Source organism: Sphaeramia orbicularis, chromosome 19 (genome assembly GCF_902148855.1).
Source record: "Sphaeramia orbicularis chromosome 19, fSphaOr1.1, whole genome shotgun sequence".
Lineage (NCBI taxonomy): Eukaryota > Metazoa > Chordata > Actinopteri > Kurtiformes > Apogonidae > Sphaeramia > Sphaeramia orbicularis.
Window position 1 is genome coordinate 37,672,436 of NC_043975.1, and position 27,611 is coordinate 37,700,046.

Genomic DNA, 27,611 nt, shown 5'->3' on the forward strand with positions numbered 1-27,611 from the left:
AGATCACTTCACACGAGAGAAACTGGAGGAAAAACAGGAGATCGGGTGTCCTCTGCTCCTACATCAGCACATCTGTCTCTGTCGGTGGTCTTTGGACACACACAGACACATCTGACAGAATCTGCCTTCACTCTGGTGCTTTCATCATGTCGTTCTGTCAGTTTCTCGGCGGTGAGATCTACAAGGATCATTTCAAACCAGGTGAGAGGATGTGATCCACTGAGCACAGATGGGATGTAAGCTGCCTTTACTGCGGTAAAGTTAGCAGCAGATTCGCTACCGGCACTGTTTTCATTGGCTGACCTGGAGGGAAGCGTCCATTGTCGGCTACGTTCAGTCTGAACTAACGGGCTTTCAAACCACCTGAAGTCAGTTTGACGTTCGATATTGAACCGCCACCTCCACAGGCAGCAGCAGCGGCTGTCCGCTCAGGCTGAACCCAGCACCAGCGGCCTGGGGATCCACACTCACTTCCATGTCATTTTAGGGACCGTCACTCAGTAATCGACCCCTATGAAAAAGAAAAAAAAAAAAAAACTTTCTCTTTGTCTTCAAAAATAAGTAGAATTTTTGATTTTTTTTTTTTTTTTTTCCATGAGCCTCCTGGTCAAGTAAACTGTACACTCAAAATTTGTTAGAATTTGTAGGGCTACTGCAGAACCATGAGACACACGTTTAAAAAATCAAATATGGCCCTTCTGGGATTTTAATTTGAATTTTTTAATATTCCAAATTAAAGGTTTTGCTCAATAGCTTTCAGGTCATGTGACCTCTGGACTCAGAAAGCCTCATAATTTGTAGTACTAGTCAGAGCACACAAGGCACACTTCTTACATTTCAATTATATATTTTCATTTATTTTATATGAATTTTTTTTATTCACATTTAAAGGTTTTTGCTCAATAGTTTCCAGATCATATGACCTCTGGACCCCAAAAGAGTCATAGTTTATAGTACTGATAAGGACACACGAGACACACCTCTTATATTTCAATCATAACTTTTCCTTTATTTTATATGATTTTTTTTTATTCAAATTTAAAGGTTTTTGCTCAATAGCATTCAGGTCATGTGACCTCTGGACCCCAAAAGCATCCTAATTTGTAGTACTGGTCAGGACACAAGACACACTTCTTATATTTCAATTATATTATTTCCTTCATTTTATATGATTTTTTTATTCAATCTATTGAGTGAAAACCTTTAACTTTGAATTTAAAAATTCATATAAAATGAAGGAAAAGCTATAATTGAAATGTAAGAGGTGTGCCTTGTGTGTCCTGACCAGTACCACAAATCAGGATGCTTTTGGGGTCCAGAGGTCACATGACCAGGACGCTATTGAGCGAAAACCTTTAATTTTGAATATTAAAAAAATTCTTGTAAAAATCCCAGAAGGGCCATATTTGATTTTTGTAGACGTGTGTCTCGTGGTTCTGCAGTAGCCCTACACATTTTAACAAATTTTGAGTGTACAGTTTACTTGACCTAGAGGCTAATGAAAAAAAATCAAAAATTCTACTTATTTTTTTGGAAACAATGAGAAAGGTTTCTTTTTTTTTCTAGGGGTCGATTATTGAGTGACGGTCCCTAAAATGACAAGAAACTGAGTGTGCGATCCCCAAGCGGCTGGTGCTGGGTTCAGCCTGAGCGGACAATTATGAACGTCAAACTGACTTCAGGTGGTTTGAAAGGCCGGTAGTTCAGACTGAATGTTGCCGACAATGGACGCTTCCCTCCAGGTCAGCCAATGAAAACAGTGCCGGTAGCGAATATGCGAATCTGTGAATCTGCTGCTAACTTTACCGCTGCCTTTAGTCCGGATTATGGAGGAGAAATCAGTTTGTCCTGTTTATGTCCAAGAATCTTACCGTTTACAAAAACAGATGTAGTTTATTGTGCTCTCAGGATTTGTGAGGATTTGTTTAATATTTAATACCCAAGTAGGGAAAATGTTGGATATGATCATCATCACCATCAATAATAATAATAATAATAAAAACAAACACACCAAAAATAATAATAGTAATACAGTCATTACACAGTACTCTGGAAAAGTCTTAGTTCACTTCTAGTTTTGTTGTTTTTGCAGGGTTGACATTTATTTCTCTTTTCTTGAGATACAGCAAGAAAATACACTAAATATGTGTACCAGACATTAAAAAACTGAAGTAAATGCGTTGTAAAGGTTAAAGTCCTTATGTAGTTTGACCCCTGACCCCATGACAAGAAGCAACAAAAACAGTTAGAAACATCTGACCCAGAAAATTGTATATTCTCGTGTATATATATCTGAAATATAGGCTTGGTGAAATAAAATGACAACAACTATGGCAGACCAAGTTGTGATAGTGTCACAGTTTTTGTTGGAATGACGGAAGTTCTGCATTTTCTGCATGTTCTAGTCGTTTTCCCAGGAAATAAAAGAAAATGATAAAGATGTGAGTTTCGCAGGAAATAAGTGATAAAAGAGAGGCATGTTCTCTTATGATAGATAGAAAGATACTGCAGTTTCTCATAGCCATATTTTGATTTTAATAATATATTTCAATCAATTGTTCAGTTCTACAATGTGCGTAGAACACACACTACAGGTCTTATAAAAGTAAAATATATTTATATATTGAATGAATGGATGGATGGTTTATTTTTTGTTTGCACAGTAATCACCGCACACTGTACAACAACCACAATAAACACAAAAACCAAAAAAAGGAATAGGCTAGAAGCAAGATCTTATTTTTTGCCCATCCTTTTCACCTGACTCACCGCTTACATTAGATTAAATGTGTACAGCATCGAGGATTCACATTATAACAAAAAAATCAATAACAACAAAACACATCTACCATCTCCTCTTAATATTCCTGAATGTTCTTATCCTTAAGACATTTTTTAAACTTTGTCAGAGGAGTGAACTCCTTAAATTCATCATCAAGTCCATTCCATAATTTCACACCCACAACTGAAATACAACTGGATTTCACATTTGTCCTCACTTTCATACATTCAAAAATATAAAGACCGCTTAAATTATAGTGTCTCTCTCTTAATTTAAAGAACTCTTTCATGGTATTTGGATTATTTTTACTTTATAAATCATCTCTAATATTTTAATATATATAATAATAAATCAATTAAAGAATAAGTGAATAATTTAATAAATTATTAGTTGCTTCAAAATATCCTACTTTATTAATTATTCTAATAGCTCTTTTTTGTCATTTTACTTATATATCAATACTAGTTTTTCCTGCATTTCCCCATTAGCGTGTGTATTAATTTGTTTGTGTGTCTTTATAACCTCTGTGCTCTAGGTTGTCTTTAAGAGGATGATTTACATTCCAACCCACACCACCTTTGTCATTTTTTAGTTGCTGTATTAATCTAGTGGTCTGAAATTAGTAGGATACACATACAGTACTATACAGATGTCTTAGGCCACCATTACCTGTGTTGTTTTTACACAGTTGTAATGTGCTTAACATATGTTTCTCAGTCTCTTCATGAAAATACAACCCAAAAAAAAAATTAAAAAAATAGAGTGGAATATCACACACATCATAATAAACTCACAAAAATTTAAACCACATGGCTTCTACAGGAAAAAGCCAATATTTAGTGTTATCTCTGTTCCCATGACAAAAATATGTTGAATAAAACCTGGAGTAAAACAGTAGATTAGTTCAGTAAATCCCATTAAAGTATAGAGGAAGGTCACACTAAATACTGCATACTTCAGTCTGTTTTATTATTATTATTATTATTGTTATTATTATTATTATTATTATTATTATTATTATTATTATTATTTATTTTTTTATGATATATTTCAGTTTTATCTTGTTACAGAGACATGAGAAATGTGTTCGTATCATAATGACATTACATTCTTGCTAAAACAACAAACCTACTTGCGTCCTAAAACTTTACAGTACCGTACTATGCATCACATGTTGAATGAGAAACTTTAATGTCATCCAATACAAGACCTGATATCTGCATCTGTACTAAACACAGTATTTACTCCCTTGCCTCAAAATCAGTGGATTTTGTTCAGGACATGCATGTGTGTGTCTACAGTCTTGACATCCACCAAGTGGGCAAACACTGAAATGCTCATGACCCCCCATCATAGCCTAGAATGACAGAAAAACACTACAAAAATCTAAATCTTACCAAGTGTATTTTTCTCATTTTTCTAGTCAAAATATCTCATCACACTTAAAATAAGACATAATCACCTAAAGAGTAACTTTTCAGTGAGATATAAGAATTTATCTTTAGACAATAGATCTTGAAAATCTTATTTCAAGAAATCTTACCAAGATAATTTTCGCTTATTCCAGTGGCAGATTTTTTTTGCTTGAATTAAGCAAAAAAAAATCTTGGTAAGATTTAGATTTTTGCAGTGTAAGTCTCCACATGTTACAGTCATACCTGGTGTGCCCTACAGAGCATACAACAGATCACTGTGATATAAATATATGATATTTTTTCCACACAGGTATGTACGTGTGCTCCCAGTGCAACCATCCACTGTTCTCCAGTCGGTCCAAGTTTGCCCACTCGTCTCCGTGGCCAGCTTTCACTGAAACCATCCGGGAGGACAGTGTCACCAAACTGATGGAGTCTCTCACCGCCTTTAAGGTCAGCAAAGAAACCTGCGTCAGGAACAGCAGCACCATTCGGCCTGCTGACCTTAAACTGACAGTCACCTAAAATGAATCAGTATGAGGGCAGGCTGAGCTGAAAAATTACAATGTCTTCTTGTTTTACCTTATTTTATTCATGGATACTTCTGTGGTAAACAAATATTGTATCATTATAATCAAAGCTCCTCAATCATAGAGCTTTTTGTAATAATTTTTTCTCTAGATTTTGGAAATGTTACACTATTTGGCAAAACGTTGTCATGTTGTGACCACAAAGAAGACTTGAACCCATTCAGACTCAGTGCTACTTTTGTGTCAGTTCATTTTTATCTCTGCCGGGAGGTATTGTGATCACTTTGCTTTGTATGCGTACATGCATGTTTGTTTGTTAGCAAGATAACTCAAAAAGGTATGGATGGATTTTCATGAAATTTTCAGGAAATGTTAATACTGGCACAAGGAAGAAATGATTCAATTTTGGTGGTGATCAGGGGGGGCCATCTCTCTTGGCGGAGGCCTGCGCTCTCCGAGTGCTTTTCTTGTTTCTTTTTACCTCCACCAGGAGGTATTGTGATCGCTTTGCTTTGTGTGTTTGTTTGCGTGTTTGTTTTTTAGCAGGATAACTCAAAAAGTTATGGATGGATTTTCATGAAATTTTCAGGAAATGTTGATATTGGCACAAGGAAGAAATGATTAAATTTTGGTGGTGATCAGGGGTGGGGGTGGGGGGGCAGATCTGTCTTGGCGGAGGTCTGCGCTCTCCGAGTGCTTTTCTTGTTTGTTTTCTTTTTTCTCTACATTTCAACTTTCTGAAGGGATTTATTGGCATTTATTATAATATTAAAATCAGGTATTTTCCTATATTTAATCTATTGATCATGTAGATGTTCATAAAAACTCAGTTTAAAGTTGAGGGTTATCATATCAGAAACAGGGAAAACTGAAGAAAAGTGGCTTTTTCTGCAAAATATATCATTAGTTGAACATTAAACAAGGTTGTCCATCCACTGTCATTTATCAAACTCCAACTTTTTAAAGGTGCGGGAGACTTTCGTAACCAATTTTTCATAAAATCTGTTAAAACTCAGTCATAGCCTAAGTATCACGAATCCTTAAGTCTTTCTATGATTACTCACCTTAATCTCTTGCATTACGGTGAACAATTTCAAAGTGTCATCCACCATAAACAAACCATGTGTTTACAAACAGAGCCGGGAGGTAACTTGGGCATCTTCGGAATTTTATCTCCCCACTCTGTTTGTAAATACATGGACTGTTTATGGTGGATGACACTTCAAAATTGTTTACCATAATGCAAGAGATTCAGGTGAGTAATCACAGAAAGATTTACAGATTCGTGATACTGAGGCTGTGACCGAAGTTTTACAGATCTGATGAAAAACTGGTCACGAAAGTCTCCTGCACCTTTAACTGAGGTTAGTAAAAGCATCATTCCTGTTTTTAATTTCATTTCCCATCATGCAGCATGGTACCGTGCTTCCTGTCAACCATCATGGACATAGCAGCATGACTGTAAGGCTATTGTTTTCCAAATTACTAATATCTCCCAAAATATTGGTCCTATCAACTTGCTGCCGTATTTAATGTGGAGATGGGACTATTGTTTAACTGTAGGTACCAAATTGGCCAGTTAAAAATGTCTCAATTTCTCAGAACTGTGCAGATACACACACACACACACCTACACACACACACAGATGCCCTGAGACCTTCCAGTATTATGATAGAGATAATCAGAATGAACAAAATAACAACAACTGGTGAATTCAGAAACTGCAGATGTGTTTTCATCTACTTACAGCTTTTTATTTCTCTGATATCATTTGTGTAATTTTCATCTTGTTGCATCTTTTTTGTTGTTTTTGCATACTTTATGTTGTTTTTGTCATTTTCATCTAAATGAGTTTACATGAGTGTTGCTTTTGTCCATTATAATGTATTTTATGACATTGCAAATTACAAATAACTGTCTGGTTTCTACATGTATCAAAAAACAGCTTCTAAACTGCAAAAAATGAATGATTTGACATTATTGTGTTAATTGTTGTGCTCAACTGATTTGACACATTTCCCCCATATATCCCAGATTGAATTACTACTCATTTTTGCTAAATAATGTATGTAGGATTGTTAAGACCCACAGTTTGGTACTGTTTTTTTTTTTTTTTTTTTTTCAGGTTTTGTGCGGCAAATGTGGCAACGGGCTCGGCCACGAGTTTGTAAATGACGGCCCAATGGAGGGAGTGTCACGGTTCTGAATATTCAGCCACTCGCTCAAGTTTGTCCCGAGCAAAGGTAAGAAAATAACAAAAGCTGCTTATCAAAAAACCAAACATGCTCAGTATTTGTGTCATAAAGGATTTGTCTCTGTTTTTTTCAGGGAAAGGGAACAAACAGTAAGTGATGAGTTGGAGACTTGGTTCCAGTGGCTGCTCGGTCTGGGGGGGGGGGGGGGGGGGGGGTGTCCAGTGGCTGATGTGGACAGGTGGGGTCAGTGGGTGACGTGGACAGGGGAAAGGCCTGACATGGACATCCTGTCTACTGAGGAATCGTTGACCCACCTGTGGCACAGGAACAGGACCCCATTTCTGCAAATATTCCTTTAAAATGTCACATTCCATAAATACCTCATTTATACAGGAAATAAAAGAGACGGAAGAAACCAGTGTTGGAGATGAAAAATACTGATATTTGTGTTAAAATACAAAGAATGAATGGGAAAAGGTTAAAAGTATACTCGTGTAAGGATGCCTGAAAACTCCTTAATGTAGCAAAGTGATAGCACCTTTACCTACCTGATATTTATCACAGTTTTTATTTTATAATATGTGTCATTTTCCACTCTGTTGAAACCAAATATTCCTAGACTTTACTGCGATGACCTGGCGACACATCCAGGGTGTACCCCACCTTCACTTGATGGGAGCTGGGATAGGTCTGGACTCTCTCCAGGATTAAATGGTTCAGAAAATGGATGGATTGTATCCTCTATGCACTGAAAACTACCATGTGAAATCACTCATTTTACTTTAGACATCATGCATTATGGGATTATGCAAAACTATTTAACAGATGTGTGAATGAACTACAGTTTCCTTTCATTCCATCTACTTGAAGCTGCTCATTGTTCTGCTTATACTTTATCTGTAAAGGTCACTGCAAACTACACACGTGGCAGATATTTTTCTTTATCTCCTTTAATCAGGCATATTTATGTTTATATGAAGAAACCTAATAAATTCTAGTTAAATGACACAGTATCTACTTTGTTTTGATTCCCTGGTCTGACCTGTAGATGGAGCTCTAGACCTTTTTGTCTCTTTTCCTTGAAGGTTTTCAACTTTAGTTCAAATTCATTCAAGTCTCTAATCCTGCGAAATATAGTATAAAGTATAAATTCCAAGAAAATAAAGTGTCCTTTTTCTGGGAAACAATTCTTACTATTTCAAAGGAAAATAATTATAATTTTCTAAAGCCTGTTGTTTTTTTTTTTTTTTTCACTTTGTTTTATTAAGATATTCCTGCCAATACTGAGTTTGACTGAACCAGTAACAAGCAAAAACAACAGTTTTGACATTATCTCAGTAGAGGAACAAGGCTGTCTTATATTAAGTATGAGAACACTTCTGAAACCTCTCCATTTAAAGATAGAGTCCATGATAAATATTTTAAGCAAATTTATGCAATACCAACAACTTGCTTAACCCATAAAGACCCAAACAGCCACTGGCAACCAAAATCATCTGCCAGTCCACACTGTTTAATACCTGTTGATCTACTAATCCTATATATATATACATATATATATATATATATATATATATATATATATATATATATATATATATATATATATATATATATATATATATATATGGTGCAAAATGCAGTTTGTCATTTTTTCATGGTCATCAGATATGATTTGGACGTTCAGAGGCTCTGTAATGAACATGGAAACACCGTGATCTTCTACACCTTTGATTCTCCAGTAAAACCCATAGAGTTGGATCAACGACAGTGAACAGCAGCACTTGGTTTTATGTTAATGATATCTGTGATTTAAAAAAGAGCCACTTTTTCTTCAGTTTTCTCTATTTCAACTTTAATCTGAACTTTTATGAACATCCATATGATCAGTAAATTAAATATAGAAAAATACCAGGTATTCAATAAAAAAAGCAAAATACAGAGGATAATATTACAATATATGGTGATAAAACACTTAAGAAAGGTTAAATAGTACAGAAAAAATCATTTGGGAACTGCCACAAAAGTAATAGTGAGTCTTTATGGGTTACATTTGGATTTGTTTTCCAGTGTTATAGAACATTATGAGACTTTTATTCCAATTCAAACATGTTGATTGGCAGGTTTTCAAGAAGACACTTTGGTTATATTTATGCATATTTGAATTCTTTGTCGTAAATATGTGTGTGGTGTGACACAACACAATTCTTAACATTTTATGCATGAATTTGTATCTGTAGCTTAACAAATCTTAACAGATCTGATGACTTTTGAAAAACTTACTGTGCAAACAAATCCCTGACAACATAAATATTGTGACATTTATCACAGATTTACTTTGTGTGAGAGCCATGCATGTAAATCATGCAGTGCAGTTTAATGCAGAGGCTTGCTAACCTTAAATATGTTATCTTCTTCATCCACATTGTGGGTTAGGCATTGAATAAATGTATATTTAGCAGTGAAAGAAAATATATAGACATTGTGACTTCATAATGTAGTTAGCCGTCTTCATCACCGTCTTTGTTAACAATTTCTTCAAACATCTTCTGTGACGAAACTATAGGTCAGATTCATTTCAAATTTTATATGTAGGTTCGCTGGGACAGAGTCTACAAAACTTGGTTGCAATTTTGAGATTTTTTGATTTTAGAATTTTTGAGGAATTTTTGAAATATTAAAAATTTGCTTTTACTTATAATGGGCCATAATTTGATGGGTTATAAACATGGAGATGGTTAGAGATATCAATATAGCTACTATTGAGCACTGATAGGAAGTCATATATGGACTTCAATTTGGTTCCATCACCTTTGACCTTGAGTGACCTTAAAGGATCAAACTCAAGATCACAGTCTTCTTCTCTGAAACTACTGTTCAGATAAATCAACATTTTTTTTATGTAGCTTCCTTGGGACAATATCGACAAAGTTTGTTTGTAGTTTTGAGAAATTTTGATATTTGAATTTTTGACACATTTCTGAACCCACTTCTACTGGGAGATTCTTCTCCTGCATCAAGAACACCTGGCAACTTTGAAATTTGAGTTGTTATTGATGCTTGATAGAACATGCCTGCATGTGCGATACAAGGCCATTGGTTCTATTTTTCACCACATTTCTTTCCTGGGTCTGCAGCCGGGAAGGTATAGGAACCCCAACACTAATCCAGTCCAATATAAACTCAAAAATTGGTGAATCTGCACATGTGACTTCTGCAGGACTTGAAGCTTCATGTCTGCACACCTACAGTACTGTACGTTGTCACATTAATAATGGATTTGGTGGTTGGATTGTTCAGTTGCTTATAGGGGACTTTGCTCTCTCTGTGGCCCCAGCTGCAGGCCATATTGTTCGGGCTCTGAGGGTTGGCAGAGACCCTGAGGTTTAGAGGAGTTGCCTGGCCGCCTGGTGAGAGACTGAAGGCTATCATTAAAAAGGAAGTACACACACACGCACACCCGGGCAAAAAAAAAAAAAAAAAAACGACCAGTGCCAGTCCACACATCAACATACTCCGTATCCACCACGCATATGCACCACTGCTCTCAAGTGAATCTTTTTCCACCTTATATTTGCACATGCCTTTGTTTCATACACACCTACTATACACACATACACACATGCCAAAACACACACACTGTGCTCCATTTTATTGGTCTCACCACAGACAAGTTAAGTTTGAAGCGTATTTTCTCTCAAAACATCACTTCTTGTAGTGTGCAATTACCAGAGGTCATCATAACAATCACAGATGTCACTGAACTCTCAGCATCAACAGTCTGAATATTCTGGAGCACCACTCCACATCCATCCAGCTTCACTTCTCCTCCTCACTGCCAGAGGTATTCAAATGACTCTTAGCCTCAGCGTGGCTCACAAGCCTGACCTTGCATTGAGGTTGTTATGGCTGAGTAAATTTCCTCTAGTGCTGCCTTGGCAGACGGACACGCTGCAGTTTATCCTCTTTAACATACACTCGTCCGTTTGGTGGATGTTTTTAACCAAACTACCTTACTGTGCGGCAAGTATATGTGTACATTTTTAGTGTCGGTACGGTCAGTGATTAAATCCACAGCCTTGGCAGGGGTTGTGTTACATTTTGCCAGCTGTATATAATAAAATAAACAAATACAAAGAGATGAATAGGCTGGATGATAAAACAATAATGTTAGCATCATACTGTAATTTTATATCTGGCAATACACTTTTTGGATTTATTTTCTTTGGATTGTCAGTTAAAACACTCACAGAATCTTAAGTGTTTTGTTGTTCTAGTTAATTTTTCTCATGTATCAATCTCCCAATAGAAGTGGGTAGTACTTTCACTTGCGGATAACTCAACAAATTAAATAAAAGTCCATATATGACTTCCTATCAGTGCTCAACAGTAACTATATTGATATCTAACCAATCTAACAATTTCCATGTTATAAGCCACCAAAATATGGGACATTATAAGTAAAGGTCAATTTTTAATAATGAAAAAATTCCTCAAAAAATTCAAAAATCTAAATTTCTCAAAACTGTGAACAAACTTTGTAGACATTGCCCCAAAGAAGCTACATCTGAAATTTTAACTGAATCTGACCAATGGTTTTGTCAGAAAAGATGTTGAAGATGATGACAACAAAGATGAAGACTGTGATGATGAAGAGGACGATGAAGACAATGATGAAGACGATAATGAAGATGACTATGAAGATATGAAGATGACGATGAAGACGATGACAAAGATGACGACAAGGATGACGACAAAGACGATGATGAAGGCGACGAAGACGATGATGAAGACAACAACGAAGATGATGACAACAACAATGACGCTGGACAAGGAGTCTTCACAATAATTCACGGCCTTATCGGTCGGTGAGCTAAAAAGGAAAATACGTATCAGAGAATAAATATGAATATTGTAGAAGGTATATGGGATCATCCAGACAGATCATGAAAGCCTGTGGGTCATTCTGAAGGTGTCTGATATAACACAAAATTATTCAAGGAAACATCCAGACAGTCGACCCAAGAGAGATGAAGATTTACTGAATCCAAATGGAGGTCATGCTTAACACGCACTTTGCCTGCAGAAGCGGTTTAATTCTTTGTATGAGTGTGTGTGTGTTTCAGTTATTCTTAGAAATAAAGACTTGCTTCTGCACAGTACTGTAGATTGTATATAATGAGTGAAGGGAAGGGGTCAGTCATCTGTGAGGGGTCATGGGTGAGCTAATGCTAAAGGCTAACTTACTTGGTATAACGGTTAAATCATCAAGCACTGGATAACAAGGTCACTTTACAGCCTTGTTAGTGGAACCTGTTAAACACAATTAAAGTTGAGCTGTCTGTCAGGAAAAAAGGTGTGTTTCATGAATTAAAAATAAACACATGAAGTGGAAAAGACTTAGCAGGAAAGCAATACCCTTATATAATAACCCTTCTATTCAGTGTAAAACCTTAAAGATAGACAACTGGATCACTTCTGTAACAGACGCTATTTAGAGGGTTTAGTGTAAGTCTGTTGGAACCACTTTTGGCTTCATTTTGGAGTCAAGGTCTTTGTCCCAATAAAACCACTAATAACCATCATCATCGTTTCATCTTGTTGAGTTAGAACTCCAATTGCACTTGTTTTCTTTATTTTGATTTAATGTGACAAAAGCCTACATCATACTTCAACAACATTAAATCAAAATAAAGAAAAAGGACATATAAACACCAAATCAAAAATGCTGAAATTATAGACTCCAGGTGTATTTTTGTGTTTTACATTGTATTAGTCTTGTTCTGTTTATGGTTTTGTCTTGTTTTATTGTTGTTGTTTTTTTAATGTTTTAATTTTTTTTTTTTTTTTTTTTTTTACATTTCTTTTTCTTACATTTTTAAATTTTTTCAACTTTTCTTATATCTTACTTTTCTTATTTTCCTATATGTTGTGTTTCTCTTATAGTATATTTTATCAATAGCTTAGAGCCTGGCTTCTCTAGCGTTCACTCAGATACAAAAAAAAGTCTATATAGATACATAGATAAACATATAGATATTTTTTATTTATATTGTTTTTTGAAAAATCTTTTATCCTGGTAACACATTTGGCCTATTCTTGAAAAAAAAAGTCCATTGGATTTTTTGTTTTTTAAATAATAATAATTAAACATTTCAAAATGTAATTTATTTCTTCGATTGTACTTACCACCTCTGCTTTTTTTTCCTATTATCTATAATGTGTGATTTCTTATATTTTCTTTGATTTTCCTTCATATTTCCTCAATTTCTCCTTTGTCTCCTTGATTTTGTCTCCACCGTAACATAATTCCTCCGAATATTAATTTCTATTCTTATCCACTTCACTTTGAGTGTGTGTGTTCATTACAGTTTCAATGAGTTGGCGTTTTGTTATGTAGTTCCATTTTGGGTTATTTTATTCACAGTAAAATGGAAGAATATGACGATGAATGTTACCTAAACATCATTAATCAAAAACATGTCCCTAAAAAGTGATGCAACTGAATTAAACAATATTAAAATGATTAAAAATCCATTTCCTTTCAGTCAACTGTAGTATTATAGTATGTCTTCCATTCCCTCATGACAATAATAAATGCTATAATCACTACGTTTGGATACTTCAGGATATTTACTTACTTGATTTACAGGAAATTCCCCTTTGAGCTGACGTATGGAAATGATAGTAAGCGCTTTTGAAATTGTTTTTATCGGGAAATGAGAATTCAAAGGGAGTGTTTTGGCAAAAACAAAGCAGCATGTCTGGACCACAAATATGCAAACTAGTTTTAACAGTGATGCGGTTCATCAAAATGTTCCTCTTGGCATTTCGTGCTAAACTACAAGACACATCAGCAGTAATTTATCCTACTCATCATACCCACTGTGTGACTCATTTGACAAACACAGCATTTTGGATTTCATAACAGGCTTCTTCCCCCACTGATAAAGTAAATCTTACTGGAAAATGAGGTGTTTCCCAACCCACAAACGAGATACTTTTTCCACTTATTCAGGTTAATGGTGATTCTCCTCCATAGGAAAACGGTGCAATGGGAGGTCACACAAACACCATTAACCCACCTGCTCTGAACTGAAACAAAAAGGGTTAGTGGGAGGTTTATAGTCTTACAAAGGTATGAAAGAACTCAGTTATGATACATATAAGATGTAATTAAAAAGAACAGGCTATTAGGATGACAGTTGTGTCTTTTAAAGATTATTTCAAGACTGATCTGTTGCATTCAAGGACTTTCCATTTTGGGCCACGCAGGTGATTCTTCCATTAAATTTCTTACCCAAAGACTGAGAAAGAAATCCCTGGATGCATAGAGTCTGGGGATCGAAAGAGTAAATGAACCCAAATTGGTGCATTTTATGAAAGTAAATGTTTTGGTTAACAAAATAAATACTACATCAACATTATTTTAGGGAGCCAAAGTTGGGAATAAAACCCCTTTTGTTTTACAATTTTCCCAAAGTGGTATTTTGTGGAAAGATGACTTTTCACATTTGAGGTTTATAATTTCTTTTGGTTTACTCTCACGAGCGCCAGATCAGATAAGATGATTACACAAAACTGTCCCATCAGTCATCGCTGCCTCTGAGCCAGAAAGCAGGTGTATGACATCATGGTTATTATGAGGATTATTACACCCGCTTGTTGTGCCAAAACACACAAGGCATACAAACACACAAAAAGAAAAAGATGTGGGAGCAATGGGTTTTCTTTCTCTTTCATTTCACTGTTTAACATTTGAAAGGAAATGCCTTTTCTGATGGGGGATTCACAATGGGATGTATCACTCCAGCTTTGTGGCATGTCTGTGGTAACATTCCTGATGGGAAGATAGGCATCTTTGAGCACAATATACACAATTATACACAAACTGGCCTAGTTTGACCTCCACCAATAAGGACTGTAACTGTGAATGTCCCACAGGAGCAACACTTGTCAAAGTCATGATGAATTTAATGTGTTGAGATGGAGCATTTACATTTTTTTATCACTACAAATGCAAATATAGTGTACTGTCTCTCTAAAGATACAGCACCTTTTTCAGTAGAGTCCTTCATTTCCCTGAGTGTTCCAAAATCAGGTCTGGACCCGTGTTCACACCAACATTGGGTGATGTCATTTTGCACAAAAGTAATTATATTTCACTCACTTGGTCTGGAAGCCAGCTCATGTTGTTGTTAACATTAGGGTGTGTCTTATGATCTCAGACATTTACTACAGGATGATACTCTGCATGTAATTGTTGAACACTGATGCAAAATGATGAAATTTAAAAGTACAGGGTGTAATATCTAAGGGGATTTAAGAGGATCTAATTGCAGAAATGGAAACTACTGTTCATATTTATGTTGTCATTGGTGAAAAATCATAAATTGAGAAAATGCGAATTTCTTTTTTTTTTTATTACCTCAGAATGAGCTGTTTATGTCCACAGAGGCAGTGGGTCATGTATCCCAGAGTCAGCCACTGATGTGTTTCTACCATAGATCAGAACTCACATCCCTGTTTTCCATATGGGATGGCTTCCAGCATTTAGGTGCATTACTGTAACATATCAAACATGAGAACTCAGAATGTAGAAGATGGTGGAGGCTGTGTTTAGTTGGTTGCAGTGAGAGATCTTATATAAGTAGTGGATGAAATCTACATGGTGTCACCTGTTGGTTTATGAACTACAGTTGTGATGCCTTGAAATGCAGCATGTTCTTTTTATGGGGAAAAAAACATACTGAAAACACGACATAAACTAAGACTGTAATAATCAATACCATCAAGTCATTTGTAGTCAAAAATGTGTAATTGGTTTTGGTAATAGTAACGTCAAAGTCATGTCATGTACAGTTGTGGAAAAAATTCTTAGACCATCAAGAATCAGTAAAAACAATGGTTATGCAATCAAATACTAACTCCTGTGTGTATCATGTGACTAAAACAGACAGAAAAGAAAACCTGGAATGCCTAAAAGCACTGTTTTTAGCAGTGCAATGCCATAGCTATTGATGTAAGAACTTAAGTGATTTTGGTTATTATTAAGAAAACCATGGAAAATGGATAGATATCAGCTCTGAAATTAAACTCCTTTGAGGTGTTTTGTTGTTATGTTTTTGTTTGTCCAAACAAATGTACTTTTATTTGTACCAGGCATTAAGTGAACAAGAAATTGAAGGAAACAAGGGGTGGCCTAATAATTTTTTCCGCAACTGTATAACCACACTAATAATAGCTTCATAAGGTAATTAGCAGTCTGCCTGACAAACCATATAATTTGTGAGAATCAATGCTAACATCTGCTAATCCAGCTAAGTTTGACCAACTAAGTGCCAGTAAACTTTCTGACAAACTTCTCTGATAGGCTTAATAATATAACAACAAAAGCAAAGTTGCCTTTCAGGAAAAAAAAAAAAAAATTCCAGTACTATACAAGTGCTCTGAATGTATGACTCAGAAGTCAAGCTAAGTTAATACCAGCTGTCAATCAAAGCCTACATAGCATGGCAGCCACAGACACTCATCTGTCAATCACAGCAGCAACTCCCTGGAAAATCTAAACAGGTGAAGTCATCTGAATGGGTGAGTGAACAATACAGACCTTAATCATTCCTTGTACCAGGCTGTAAGCAGGTTTATTCCAGCTTTAACGTTGGCCATTTTAACATGGGAGACTGAGTCCCTTTTGGAGACAGGTCCCCATCAGACATGTAAATTACAGCAGTTATACACACTTCTGCAATAGCTTCCTTTTTCAGTCCTGGATGTTGCCACTTTGTTGCAATCTGCTGCTTCTGATAGCAAATTAGAACTAAATACTACAGACTGAACTGAAACAGTAGTGTGTTCTTGTAGAGTTTTCTATAAATTGTTAATTTATTTATTGGTGAAATTTAAATAAAGACATTTGGACTATTTAGATATGATTATTTTGTTTTTAAATGAGTTCTTAAAATGGATGAACCATTTCCTTCCACTTAATTAAAGGTTCAGTGTGTGACATCTAGTAGTGAATTTGCAGATTGCTTACCCCCCCACACTCTCCTACAGTGACAAAACATGCCAGTCCTTCGTTAGATACAGTATTTGTTTTGTCAATCCTGGGCTTTTCAGTTGGATATTAACTCTGGTCCACATGTCAGCGTAGTAGATAATCCAGGTAATCCACCTTAATGCCAGATACCAGCAGTCCCCTCTGAGCTACAGGATCATCCTGGTAGACTAAGTCAACAGTGACCATCTTCATCTGTGTATACATACTGCTGCTTCTAAAGGTAATGAAAGCACAAGGATTCTCCGAAGCATTTGATTATGCACAAAAAAACAGAATGAATTTTATATTTTCTTTTTACAGTTAGATCCTTAAAAACCCTTTAGCCCCTGATGTGTCTGTGGTGCTCATTCTGAATGTATGGTTTATTTTAAATATTCATAAAGATTAAACCATTTGTTCAATGGGAAACTGTTCAAAACGTGCTGATAGAATAGACCTTGTTCTTTCCATAGACATGCCCCCCACCACCACCAACACCACCACCGCCACCTATGGAATGGGGGGCAAAACAAAGAGCAGTAAGTGTCACCAACTTGTGATAAAAATAGATGTTTTTTTCTTTTTTTTTCTTTCTTTTTTTTTTTTACACTGTTTTCCTTGTCATTTTTTGTTTTTGCTGTTGTTTGCAGTGTTGTGGTGATTTTCTTTTTTTAATTATTATAATTTACTGTAGTTTTACTGAGTTTTGACTGTGTAACTGCTTTTTGGTGTTCAATCAGGTGCCAAAAAGCAGCTGGACTGATTTAGAAAAAAGAGCCCCAAAACAAAAACTACTGGGCTAAAATTAAAATACTTCATAATAATTCATGTTCAACGTCCATAATCTCTTACTGATGTACATTCTGAGTGTCGTATTTAGTAAAAACTTGTAAAACTTCAATTCGTTGCTTTGTTTTGTTTTTTTCAATTATTCCACGCTGTTTTGACAGTGAAAACACACAGCAAAGAAAAACCACTGAAGAAAAAGAACACAAGCACATACTCACAGCAGCTTTTATGACACTGAAACAGACACAAATTCACAGCCGCTTATTTCACTGAAATAATGTCTCAGGTTAAAGGGTTCAAATCTTGCCTGTGATGCCTAAATGGATCAAACTGGGCACAGACAACTAAAGTATGATCTCAGCTCCTGTCTGTGGTATTCGGGGCTTGGGAAAAGTTATCAAAAGCTATCTGAAAATATGTGAAAATGTCATCCATTGCTGTTAGCGATACGTGATTGTGTGGACAGAATGTAAATCCCAAACTGGCTTGGACCAGCATCTGTCACTCTGTGTCTGGCCTAAATTATGCTCCATCCTTCGGACATAGAGGAGAGCATTACTATCCATCTTGATGCTCTGACATGTGGTGGCTGCAGTGTCCAGCACTCTGCAGGCGTGTTGTGTGTCCTGATGTCAGCAGCGTCGCTCAGATCCCTGTGGAACTCACACATCTGCTGCCATACATCATACTCGCAGGTCCAGAACATTGAGCTGCTACTCAATAAGTCAGTGAACAAACAGCACCAACGGCGAGGTATCGACACCTTTCGGCGTCAGATGGAATTTAGGTTAGAAAGCAACATGGGACAATACTGATGTATTGCCTTTCCTCTTAAATGTCAGTCTATTGGTTTATGTGTCGTGGTGTCTGCATACTAGAGGGTAAGTGTTGTCCAGGTATGGTGTACAGAGGAGACCTACACAGTTTTACTGATACAGAGGAGATGATGTACCAGAAATATGTACAACGTATAAGAAAGATCATGGGTAGCAGTCAAAACAACAAAGACTAAGTCATGACCCAGACCAAAGTGTACCGAGACTATTCAGACTGCAGGAAAATGTGGCCCATATCTGATTTTTTTGCCCATATGTACCATGTACCCGATCTGTTAACCCTGTAAAGCCTGAACCATTAAATTACTGACAGAAAATTCCAGTTGTTTGACATTGGAGCCTTTATTGGGCCTTCTGAACAAACCCAATATATATAGAAATATAGAAATATAGAAATATATATATATATATATATATATATATATATATATATATACATATATATATATATATATATATATATACACACACACACACACATATATATATATAATTTATTTTTTAAATATCAATTTCCATGGACGAGTTTCAGTTTTGTATCATGTTTGATACATCAGGTCTCAATGCTCAAATATTATTATTTTTGAATAAACAAAAACGTAATATAACACAAACATGCCTAACAAATTGGTAATTCCTTTTCAAAATTGGCAAAATTCTGCCTCCCTCCTCATTAATGACAATCTTGTAGTGTCACAGGAAAGGCCTCAAATTCCTCCCCCCTGGTGGATCATCTGTGTATTGCATGTATCTAACTGTATACATCAGGGTTTTCAAGAAAAAAATATCACACTGATCATGTAGAGGACTTCAAAACTCATATGTCAGATATGATATGTTTGGTGTTAAAACCAGTTTGAACATCACAAATCTGATTTTTTCAAATTTGACCCAGGCCACTTTCATATGTGGTCCTAAATCTGATACGTATCTGATATTTTGCAATGCGACTTCAGTCTGAACAGCCAGATCGCATTTATCTGACCTTTTCGTCCTTGAAATGCGTCACAATTCTGCATCCCAGGATGAGGAGCAGCGGGAAAAACAACAACATGCTGAGACGAGATGCCTCCATATTTACTTCTGTTAACACAGTGCATGCCTGCGTGGTCAGGTATTATATCAGGACCTCTTTTGTGCACGCAGGTCATGTCAGGGTCGAATTCAGTTCATACTCAAAACTGACGGTAGTCGCATTTAATGTGTAATACGAACGAGCACACAAAAAAATTGGATTTCACCAAAAAATCTGAATTGTGCATTAAGACCTGCTGTCTGAACGTAGACAAGACCAAGACTTTGAGGGGTCCAGAGCACGTCAGCAAGGACGTTATTGCAGTGAAGTGTTTCAAACATTACCAGTGACTGTATATAAGGAACCCATTTTGAAAACAGCAGTTTACACTGTGGCTGTCACCATGCTGTTTTTTTAGAACAGCACAACATTTGAACTACATCTAAACTGAATTACATTGAATGACATCCTGCTCTAAACGGTCTTTTTACATCTGTCAGTGTCTCTCACTTTCAGACTTGTCAGTGCCACCTACTGTATATTACTATTTGTCATTTTTAGACACTTTAACTCATAAAGACCCAGTGCTTCTTTTGTGTCAGTTCCCAAATTATTTTTTCTCTATATTTAACCTTTCTTAAGCAATATATCTCCATTTATTCTAACATAATACTCTCCACTTTACATTTTTTCAGTGAAAATCTGGTATTTTCCTATATTCATTTTACAGATCATAGACTTTAATCATCATGCTGAGATTCCATTTGAGGGTTATCATAACAAAAACAGAGAAAACTTGAGAAAAAGTGACTTTTTCAGTGAAATATATCATTAACTGAAAATAAACCCAGTGTCTCCATCCACTGTCACTGATCAGATTCCATGGGTTTTACTGGTGATATGAATCAGAGGTTATTGAATCAAAACAGAAAAAAAACTGAAGAAAATGTGACTTTTTCAGCAAAATATAGCATTAACTGTACACAAACCCAGTGTCTCCATCCACTGTCATTGATCCAACTCCATGAGTTTTACCAGCAAATTAATGTTGTGGAAGATAATGGTGTTTCCACGTTCACAACGAAGCCTCTAAACATCCAAATGAATCATACCTGATGACCATGAAAAGTTGACAAACTGCATTTTACACCAATTATTTACATGTATTTATAAGATTAGTTGCTCTAAAGTTATTCAACATTTTAGATCAGTAGATGCTTTTGGTCACTGGTGTATATTTGGGTCTTTATGGGTTAACATTTTTTTTTTTTTCTAATTTTATCTCCTCTTTATCTTTCTATTGCATTTGATGCCTATTTTCTTGAGCTGCTGTACATATGAATTTTCCTCCTTAGGGGATCAATAAAGTAAATCTTATCTTAATTTATCTTAAACTGAACTAAAACTTGTCAGTTCTTCAAATAAAAACTACTTTGTACTCACAAAAACTAATCAAAATTGATTGGAAGTCATAAATAATACTTTGGGCAAAATAAAAAGAATCAGAAATGAACATTTTAAAACTATAATAACTGATTTGTAGCTGTCTGGAGATCAGATATGTTAAAACCTATATGGCTGAACTGGCCCTGTACAAAACTACAGCAATAATTTGAGTTGATCCAAAGTTTACACAAAGTTCTCTGTGGCATGTCTGGCAGCAGCAGGTAGAAGCATATCCAGTTTTCAGCCAACGTCTGTCCAATCATCACTGTCGGATTTTCCTTCTGTTGAGCCACGTTCGGGCATCACTGGGATGCCTCCTGACAGGCCGCGGGGACTGTTTGTAAACATGGACTCTGAGTCCTGTCTAACTGCGTTATCTTCAGTCTCAAAGAAGCAGATAACGGCCAAACACAGCGCCCTGGCTTCAAAGCCCCCGCAGTTGGACAGATGCATGCTCCAAAAAACTATTTAATCAGTATCTTTTCTCTTTTGGCCTCGGCTGAAGACCTCAAACTGTGACACGCTCCGAAAACAGACATTAGTGTGTGCGTGTGTGTGTATATATGTGTGTTTGTGTGTGGTGGTGGTGGTTAGGGGGGTCATGTTTGTTTAGGCTGCCTGTCTGTTTCAGTGGGTCATAGAGGTATAATTGTGTGGTCAGACTGCTGAAGATGTCTTCTTCTTTCTAGGTTTTCCTCCGGCCAGTTTTGCTCCACAGTTGACTGATTTCTGCAGCTTAAATGGTCAGATAATGGATTAGACGACTGTTGGCATGTTGGTCAGGTATTAACTTTAGAAAGATCCTTTTTCTCAAACTCTAAACACCACGAAAAACCAATGCAATTTTATTTTGTCCTTGGATTCTGCAAGTATCTATCAGATGGTCCACCAGTGTAGCACGTCTCTATATTTACAGTCATGTCCAGATTCTGATATATCATCTGCTGTGGAATTTCATCGAAGAGAGAAAAAGTGACCAGAATGATTATAGGCCAGTCTTTATTGCATGAATGACATCATGACTATAGATCACGGAATCATAAGGTTTTGGAAATGCTCTATTCACAGTGCAGTAAATCGCACAGTAGCTGTAGCGTGTAGTCCAGAATCTTGGCTATGTGTTTGGATTTAATGCAGAGGAAACTGTAAGGTCACTGAAGGGATGCACATGCTCAGTACAGAACTCACACGAGCAGTGGCTGGTGTAGCTCTAATCTGCAGATTTTTACAGGGTGGCCTTATTACTGAGAATTACACCTGTCAGATAACATATCAAAGAAGCTGATTGTTGACTGCTGTGAAGTGCAGCACTGAGCGGACGATAATCTATCATTAAAAGCACCTGACGTCACCTCAGACTTCATTCCTGGTGTTTAGTAATTGGCTCTTTTATGACCTCATTCCTGTTCCTACTGCCAGCGACACACTGTAAGCTATTGCTCTAATTATTACAGATAGAGATCTGCCAGCTGCATTTGTTTTCAAAGATTCGGTTTCTATATAAGACAGGACTGCAATGAAACCTTCTTCTTCTTCTTCTTCTTCTTCTTCATCAATCTTCTGGAGGCACTTGACAACTACAAGCTCAAATCAGAAAAAGTTGGGACGATATTGAAAAGGATTAACAGGTCATGAGCTCGTTTTCTTCTTCTCTGTGCACTGGAAGGAGGTGAAGCTGTGAAAGAACCATCTACTTTGTTTCTACAGTATGCAAAATACAAAATATAATTGGAAACAGGGTCGGCGGAGAGTCTGTGCCCCAAGTGGAGGTGTTTAAGTATCTTGGGGTCATGTTCATGAGTGAGGGAAGGATGGAGCGTGAGATTGACAGATGGGTCGGTGCAGCAGCTGCAGTGATGCAGTCGCTGTATCGGTCGGTTGTGGTGAAGAAGGAGCTGAGCCGAGAGGCGAAGCTCTCGATTTACCGGTCAATCTACGTTCCTACCCTTACCTATGGTCATGAGCTTTGGGTCATGACTGAAAGGACAAGATCCTGGATACAAGCGGTCGAAATGAGTTTCTTCCGTAGGGTGGCTGGGCGCACCCTTAGGGATTGGGTGAGGAGCTCAGTCACCAGGGAGGAGCTCAGAGTAGAGCTGCTGCTCCTCCACATCGAGAGGGGCCAGCTGAGGTGGCTTGGGCATCTGTTTCAGATGTCTCCTGGACACCTCCCTGGGGGGGGGTGTTTTGGGCATGTCCCGCTGGAAGGAGACCTCGGGGAAGACCTAGGACATGTTGGAGAGACTATGTCTCTCAGCTGGCCTGGGAACGCCTCGGGTTCCCCCTGGAAGAGCTGGAGGAGGAGTCTGGGGAGAGGGAAGTCTGGGCATCCCCGCTTAGACTGTTACCCCTGTGACCCAGCCCCGGATGAGCGGCAGATTATGGATGGATGGATGAAAACAGTGATGTTAAAATGCACTCAGAGTTGTATTTCACAATATGAACATTACATACTCTGTATTTCATCTGGTCAGTTTCATTTCATTTTCACTTGCATAAAAACAGATATTGTATTAATTCATTTATAAAGTTGTTTGTTTGTTCTGTCTTTATTTATTTATTTGTCTGTGGTGTTTTCTTGGCCATATCTATGGTGGCTGACAAGGGCCAAACACATTGCAACGGCCCGATGTGTCTCAGTTAAGAAAGAAAACAGCTGCAAGTTCAGAAACAATGCAAATTCACAAACTCAAACACAAGTCTAAACAAGGGACAAAAAGTGGAAGATGCAAATAAAAATATGCGCTGCAAGAAACAAAAACAAATGCATAATCATCAAATGCTCTGCAAATAAGCCCTCTGGACTTAGAGGTGTCTGTGATGGACCATGACTCCGTGAAAACGAAAAGGACCACTCACACCATTAACTGCAATGAGTCCAGAAGCCTTGGTCCAACATTGAGTCAGTGCAAAAGCTTGTTTGCAGGAAGAATTGGACAAAATTACACCTGAAACACTTCATCATTTAGCGTTTTCAGTCCCTGAACATTTTACAGTATGATCAAAAGGAACTGCAACTCTACATTGTGCTTAATACTTCAGTGTCCCAAGTTTTTTGGAATCTGTTGCAAGAATCAAGTGTTGATTTCATATCATGAGGGGAAATATCAAGTAATGTTCTGTTGCATTGTTTTCTGTGTAACACAAGTTAAAGATAATAAGATAAGATAATCACTGTTTTTTAGTTTTATTTAAAATATTATCCCAGTGTTTTCTGATTTGAAAAGTTATTCCTTTAAAGATAATATCACTTTTACTGCTGTAATTTTCCATGTTACAGTTACATGTGGTTATATAATTCAGAGAATAGCAGAGGGAACACCACTGTTCCTGTATGTAACATTAGTTTAATACATTTTCCTTCCTCGATCTTTCAGCGACAGACATGTCAGATGTCACCAGATAAGATGATTACAGTCTTTGTTGTTGTGTCTGGATGTCAACCCTGCATGACACACCTGAAGCCTTATCTCCTGCTGCATTGTTACTCCACTAGTCTGTGAAAGGGCCCAAAATACTGGACTGGAAGCAGGGGATTCGTCATCATGCTGTCAACACCGATCAACAGCTCATTATGGATATCCCCAATCCCATTAGGCAGAGAGTACATTCATAATGACTAAAAGAGAGTCCAAATATTTGTTTTAGTACAAAACCAGAATGTTTCCACTGAGGGGGAAGCATCTGTGGTTCATTTGTCCCCCTCTAGCTTTTCTCCCAGCCACATGGTTCTTCACAGTGTTTTACAGTTTAGAGTCAGAGAATAAAGAAGAACTCTAAGAAATATACAGAGAGTGCTCCCTTTAACCCTTAAAGACCCAAACATCCACCACTGACCAAAACCATATAAATATTTAATACCTGTTGATCCACTAATCCTATTAATACATGTAAATAATTGGTGTATAATGCAGTTTGTCATCTTTTCATGGCCATCAGATATGACCCATTGGGACGTTCAGAGGCTCCGTAGTGAACATGGAAACACCGCCGTCTTCTATGACATTGATTCACCAGTAAAACCCATGGAGTTGGGTCAATGACAGTGGATGGAGACACTGGGTTTATGTTCACTTTGCTGAAAAAGTGACTTTTTCTTCAGTCTTCTCTGTTTCTGATATAATAACCCTCAACTTTAATCTGAGCTTTTATGAACATCTACATGATCAGTAATTAAATATTGGAAAATACATGATTTTCACTGAAATATGCAAAATACGGAGGATAATATTAGAATAAGTGGTGATAAATGACTTACAAAGGTTAAATGTGGAGAAAAATTCATTTGAGAACTGCCAGAAAAGTAGCACTGGGTCTTTATGGGTTAAACATAATATAACATTTAGAGTTTAACCACAGTGCACAAATCTAAATATAAAGGTTATCAGTTTTCATAGAGGCAGCTGCTCTCACCTTTGCCTATGTAATGGCTCAGCTTTAAACTAGTAAACACTTTATTATTCCCCCCAGATTTCCCTATGTCACACAGCACAGGCGACGGTCCTGTGCAGGCATGCCTGGCACTTTGCATGCCTTCTTTACTCCTCAATTGAAAGCATTTTTTGAGCAGTGAGCACTCATAGCCACACCCATGTGATAATGTACAGTGCTGCTGTGCCCTATACTTACCCAGCTCACCGCAGAGCTCTGCCCTGCAGTTATGGCTCTGCCACCGACTTTCACACAACACATACAGTCACACGGCGCAGATACTCACACTGTATACGGACTCTCATTGGCTGGTGTGCGTGCTTTGTTTGTGAGGGAAGTTTCAATCTATGTTGTTTTGTCTCATTTTGTGATCCAGCCATGATTTAGTCCTGAAATCCACAGACAGTGTTCGTCCAGTAAATGGGGATTGTCTTGTTGGCTGCTATCAAATGTGTCCCCACAGCAGGTTAGAAGACAAGCAAGGAAATCTTCAACACAGGAAATCATTACTCACATTTGTTGAAATGTTCAGATTAACTTCCAACACAGAGTTAACCCATAATGACCAAGTGCTTCTTCTGTGGCAGTTTTCTATCTATTTAATCATTCTTAAGTGATTTATCACCATTTATTACAATATTATCCTCTGTATTTTATGTTTTTTCAGTGTAAATCATGTATTTTCCTGTATTTATTTTACTGATCATGTAGATGTTCATAAAAACACAGATTAAAGTTGTGTTTTATTACATCAGAAACAGAGAAAACGGAAGAAAAAGTGACTTTTTCAACAAAATATATCATTAATTGAACATAAAACAAGTGTCTCCATCCACTGTCATTTTTCAGACTCCATTGGTTTTACTGGTGAATCAATAGCCCCTTTTACACAGCACTTCTGTTATGGGAATATTTCGCCTTATTCCGGAATAACATCTGTGTACGAAATAGTGGGATCATTTGGTCCCTCCTTTATCGTGGCTTTGTAATGCTTCTGGAGGTAATGACCAAGCCGTGATAAAGGTGGAATCATGATTCTGGAACATTATGTAAAAGGAACACCTCTTGTTCCGCAACAAAGGTGTGACATTTTGATGATGGCGACCCTGGCGCCGGAGAGACAGTGGCCCTGTGGGTGGATTCTGCAGCAGCTGCCCCATGTGCCATAGCCTCGTGCCACTGGTGCCCCCGCGGCTTCGTGCCATGGGTGCAAAAGTGCGATGGCTTCATGTCACTGATGCCGCAGCTACATACCACAGGTGCAGAGGTTTCATGCCACTGGTGAAAATGGCACGTCGCCACGGCACCCAGGGCAGCTGCCGTAGAATCCATGTCATTGCCTTCATATGTGCCTGCTGTCTCTCCCACACTGGGGGGATTTAAAAATGAGTGTGGCCGTGTACAGTAAACAAGCATATCAATGCGACCAGAAAGATGTCGAACTAGGGAGATGCCGAGATCTGCGAGCTATTGTCACTTTGAGCGGAGGACTCTATCCATGCAATCATTTGTGAAATGGTAAACTCTGCAGAGTTTAGCAACACCGTTATGCTCAGGGTATTTCCAACAAAGTCATACATCGCACTATACGCTGTCTCTTTGATTCTAGAATGCAGGTCCACTGTGTAAAAGTCCAGCCTATCTCACATCTGTTACTCCTTTGGCTTGGCTGTGTAAAGGTGGAACGGTGGGATCATCATCTCACCTTTGTTCTGGGATCTCTGTGCAAAAGTGGCTATTGTTGTAGAGGACGAGAGTGTTTCCACGTTTACTACGGAGCTTCTGAACATCCAAATGGGTCATATCTGATGACCATGAAAAGATAAAAAACTGTATTTTACATTTTTAATAGAATTAGTGGATCAACAGGTAGTAAACAGTTGACATCAGTAGATGGTTTTGGTCGCCGGTGGCTGTTTGGATCTTTACGGGTTAATATATATATAAGAGATGACAAATCACAATCATGCTGCAAATCATTTTTGGCAGCAGTGAACCAATGAGGAGCACCTCTGACTTAGTACTGCACCCAAATGACACTAACCTTCTTGGAAAACCAATAAATCTGAGTGTTTATCTCTGCAGGATTTCTATTCCTAATTTATGCAAAAACTTTTACTGGCTACATG

General features: G+C 37.2%; 1 protein-coding gene and 1 long non-coding RNA gene across 2 annotated transcripts; one reads left to right on the top strand and one right to left on the bottom strand.

The window, feature by feature from the left end:
• Window positions 1–7,324, top strand: LOC115410652 (methionine-R-sulfoxide reductase B1-A). Its single transcript, XM_075353444.1, has 4 exons — window positions 1–201; window positions 4,508–4,650; window positions 6,854–6,971; window positions 7,057–7,324. The coding sequence occupies exons 1-4, from the start codon at window positions 147–149 to the stop codon at window positions 7,074–7,076; spliced, it is 336 nt and encodes a 111-aa protein (XP_075209559.1). The 5' UTR covers window positions 1–146; the 3' UTR covers window positions 7,077–7,324.
• On the bottom strand, window positions 6,120–24,552 carry LOC115410653 (uncharacterized). Its single transcript, XR_003934116.1, has 3 exons — window positions 24,540–24,552; window positions 18,858–18,862; window positions 6,120–6,247 (listed from the first exon to the last, which is right to left on the bottom strand). It is a non-coding gene; the product is annotated as an uncharacterized LOC115410653 (long non-coding RNA).
• Window positions 24,553–27,611: the final 3,059 nt, after the last annotated feature.